At 47.2% G+C, this 3,632-nt stretch overlaps 1 protein-coding gene across 1 annotated transcript; it reads left to right on the plus strand.

Annotated features, from left to right (window-relative positions):
* Nucleotides 1-689: 689 nt before the first annotated feature.
* On the plus strand, nucleotides 690-3,290 carry LOC103808975 (toll-like receptor 2; the record flags this gene model as incomplete). The annotated part of the gene is made up of 1 exon (XM_009081785.1): nucleotides 690-3,290. A coding segment is annotated over exon 1 (2,601 nt), but the record flags the coding sequence as incomplete, so codon positions are not given.
* Between the last annotated feature and the right edge of the window lie 342 nt (nucleotides 3,291-3,632).

Genomic DNA, 3,632 nt, shown 5'->3' on the forward strand with positions numbered 1-3,632 from the left:
GCTCCGGGGGACATAACTGGGAAGTCATTGGAGTCCCTTCTCTTCAGTTAAGCTTGATGCTCCAAGCTGCTACCAACCAGACGTTGGTAGCAGCAGATTACTCCCTGGAGCTCTGCACTTGCGTTTGCCGGTGACAAACAGACGCAGGGAGCGGCGGGGTCGGGGGCTCGGGACAGAGACCCGCGGCAAGCGGGGAGACGGAGCCGAGCGATGCAGGGGGGCTGACCAATCCTGGATGCCTCGGACAAGCCTCCCGGGTCCTACTTCCAAGCAAATTTACTCAAGTTACCGAACGGGTTTGAGACAGGTCAGACTTACCTGGTTTTGGTACAGTGGGATGAGAGACACAAAACCCGAGTCGCAGGCAACAGCTCTAGAAAGGCGTGTCAGATTAGGCAATGGAACGATGCTATTGCAGAGCCTGCCTGGGGAGATGGGGAAGGAAAAAAAGGTAATTCAGACTTGATCTACAATGATCTGAAATGATAGAAGTCTCCTTCAAATAATTCTCCAGCACTCACTCTCCCTTACTCTTGAGTAAGATGCAATTCTCTTTGTAGATAAAAAGCAGTTTAGAGATCAACTAATTTAACAATTGGTGTATTTGCAAGTAAACTAGGACTGTTTTAAGGGTATTCATTAACACGCAGCATATTGTAACAATGGGTTTGACATTTCTCTTCTCCAGGATGAGGATCCTTTCTGGCTGCCTTCATTTCCACTTCGTTTCTTTCTTATTCAGTGGAGCAAATGGATTCCTAATGTGGAGAATACCTACAGCCTTGCTAGTATATAACTACTCCTATTCAAACCTCTCCTCTGTCTCAGAAGCACATGCTCCACAAACAGCAAGAGCTCTCAATTTCTCACATAATCTCATTGAAAAAGTAACCAAGAGAGACTTGGAAGGTTTTGATTCACTGGAAGTTCTAGACCTTTCTTACAACTGGATTAGGGATGTTGAGCCTGGTGTGTTCCAGAGCCTGCTCAGCCTGGTTTCTGTGAATTTATCATTTAATGATAAGAAGCTGCTTCTGTCAGGTCTTCCACCCCACCTGAAGCTCTCACCCACTGGCAAAGCCTCGGGACCTTTGCAGCTTTCTATGTCTTTTGACAAATCCTCAAAGGCTGCTCTGGAGCTTTTGGTGCCTGCTGAGGAGCTGCCACATTCCAGAGGTCCATCTGTCCTGCAAAACATTAAGCCCAGGCTCAGGAGAAGCACAGGGAATCTTCTTCGAAGAGGAGAGAGAAATGCAACTGTCTCTTCAACAGCCACACCAAGACCCAGCTCCTGTGGAACACCCATAAATGGGACACTCGATTTGTCCCACAGGGAGCTCTCCGAGGATGAGTTGATGTTAAAACTGGATGAGGATCTCTGCCAAGCTCAGATGGAGACTATTGTGGAGCTTGATATTAGTCACAACAACCTGGAAACGGATCTTCTGTCGCTTTTCAGTTTGTTCTTGCCAATGATAAATGTGCGGTCCATCGATGCCAGTTCCAACAACCTAACCATTAACATCCTGAATGCTGAGTTCTTCTGTAAGTTCCCATTCCACCAGCTTTGGTTTGTAAACATCAGCCACAACCCCATCAACAGCTTGGATACGCTGTGTCTCCCTTCCACCACCAAGGAATTGGATTTGTCCTTCACCAACATCAGTCAAATACCTCAAAATTTCATGAGAAAATTTTTAAACTTGGAAACCTTGTATGTTCATGGAAATCACTTCATCTACACAGCATCTCCTGAGAGTGGGAATGCAGTTCCAACATGTGTCCCTCCCTCTGGGACTATACACATCAACGCCATTTCCTTCATCAGGATGGAGGCTGGAACACCCATTGAAAGCCTTCCCAAGAAACTGAAACACCTGGGAATGTCCAACTGCTCCATCGTAGAACTGCCAGAGTGGTTTGCTGACACAATGGAAGAACTGTTATTTCTGGATCTCAGCAACAATCACATTTCTGTACTTCCTCATTTCCCTCCCTCCCTGCAGCATCTTGACATCAGCAACAGTGATATTAAGGTCATACCTCCCAGTCTGAAATTACTCTCCAACTTAACAGTATTTAATATTCAAAATAACAAAATTATGGATATGCGGGTTGAGTATTTCCCATCAGCTTTAAAAAAATGTGATATTAGTAAAAACAAGCTGAAGGTGTTGTCCTTAACTGATGCCCTGGAGAACATGGAACACCTTAATGTTTCTGGGAACCTGATCACCTGGCTGGAACCTGCTGGCCACCTTCCTGTGCTCACCAGCCTGGACGGCAGTCACAACCTCATTTCAGAGCTGCCTGATGGCTTTGGGAAATCCTTCCCAGTGCTGAAATACTTTAATTTATCAGGAAATAAGATCTCCTTCCTCCAGCGTGCTGCTCTCCCAGCTTCTCTGGTCGAGCTGGACATCAGCGACAACGCCATCACCACCATAGCAGAGGATACATTTGCCCCACTGATGAGCCTGAGGGTTCTGACTGTTCAAGGGAGACATTTCTTCTGTAACTGTGACTTATACTGGTTTGTGAATGTCTATATCCACAACCCACACCTGCAGATCAACGGCAGAGGAGACCTCAGGTGCAGCTTCCCGCTGGACAGAAGGGGCTCACTGGTGGAGAGCAGCGACCTGACGCTGCTGCGCTGCTCCCTGGCCATCCAGCTGGTCATCACAGCCTGTGCTGCCAGCCTGGTCGTCTTGGTGTTAACAGGCTTGTGCTGGCACTTCGATGGGCTGTGGTATGTGAGGATGGGCTGGTACTGGTGCATGGCCAAGAGGAATCAGTATGACAAGAGGCCAGAAAACAAGATCTTTGATGCCTTCGTTTCGTACAGCGAACATGATGCTAACTGGACCAAAGAGAACCTGCTGGAAAAACTGGAAACTGATGGGTTCAAGATGTGTTACCATGAGAGGGATTTCAAACCAGGGCATCCTGTACTCGGAAATATTTTTTACTGCATAGAGAACAGCCATAAAGTCCTCTTTGTTCTCTCTCCCAGCTTTGTCAACAGCTGCTGGTGTCAGTATGAGCTTTATTTTGCTGAACACCGGGTCCTCAATGAGAACCTGGATTCCCTCATCATGATTGTGTTGGAAGACCTCCCACCTGACAGCGTGCCGCAGAAGTTCAGCAAACTCAGGAAACTGCTGAGAAAGAAAACCTACTTGAAGTGGAGCCCTGAGGAGCACAAGCAGAAGATGTTCTGGCACCAGCTAAGAGCTGTCTTAAGAACAACCAACGAACCTCTTCTAAGAGCAGAAAATGAATCCGATCATAGAATCACAGAATGTTAAGGGGTTGGAATGGACCTTACAGATCATCTAGTCCCAACCCCTGCCCTGGGCAGGGACACCTCCTACCTGCCGAGGTTGCTCAAGGCTTTATCCTACCTGGCTTTGAACACTGCCGGGGCTGTGGCATCCACAACCTCCCTGGGCAACCTGTGCCAGTGTCTCACCACTCTTACAATAAAAAAACTTGATCCTAATATCTAATCTAAATTTCCCCTCATTCAATTTATACCCATTGGTCCTTGTCTTGTCACTACAGTTCCTGATGCAGAGTCCCTTTCTGGCTTCCCTGTAGCCTCTTCAGATACTGCAATGTTGCTATGA

The sequence above is a fragment of the Acanthisitta chloris genome, unplaced genomic scaffold (assembly GCF_000695815.1).
Source record: "Acanthisitta chloris isolate BGI_N310 unplaced genomic scaffold, ASM69581v1 scaffold36609, whole genome shotgun sequence".
Classification (NCBI taxonomy): Eukaryota; Metazoa; Chordata; class Aves; order Passeriformes; family Acanthisittidae; genus Acanthisitta; species Acanthisitta chloris.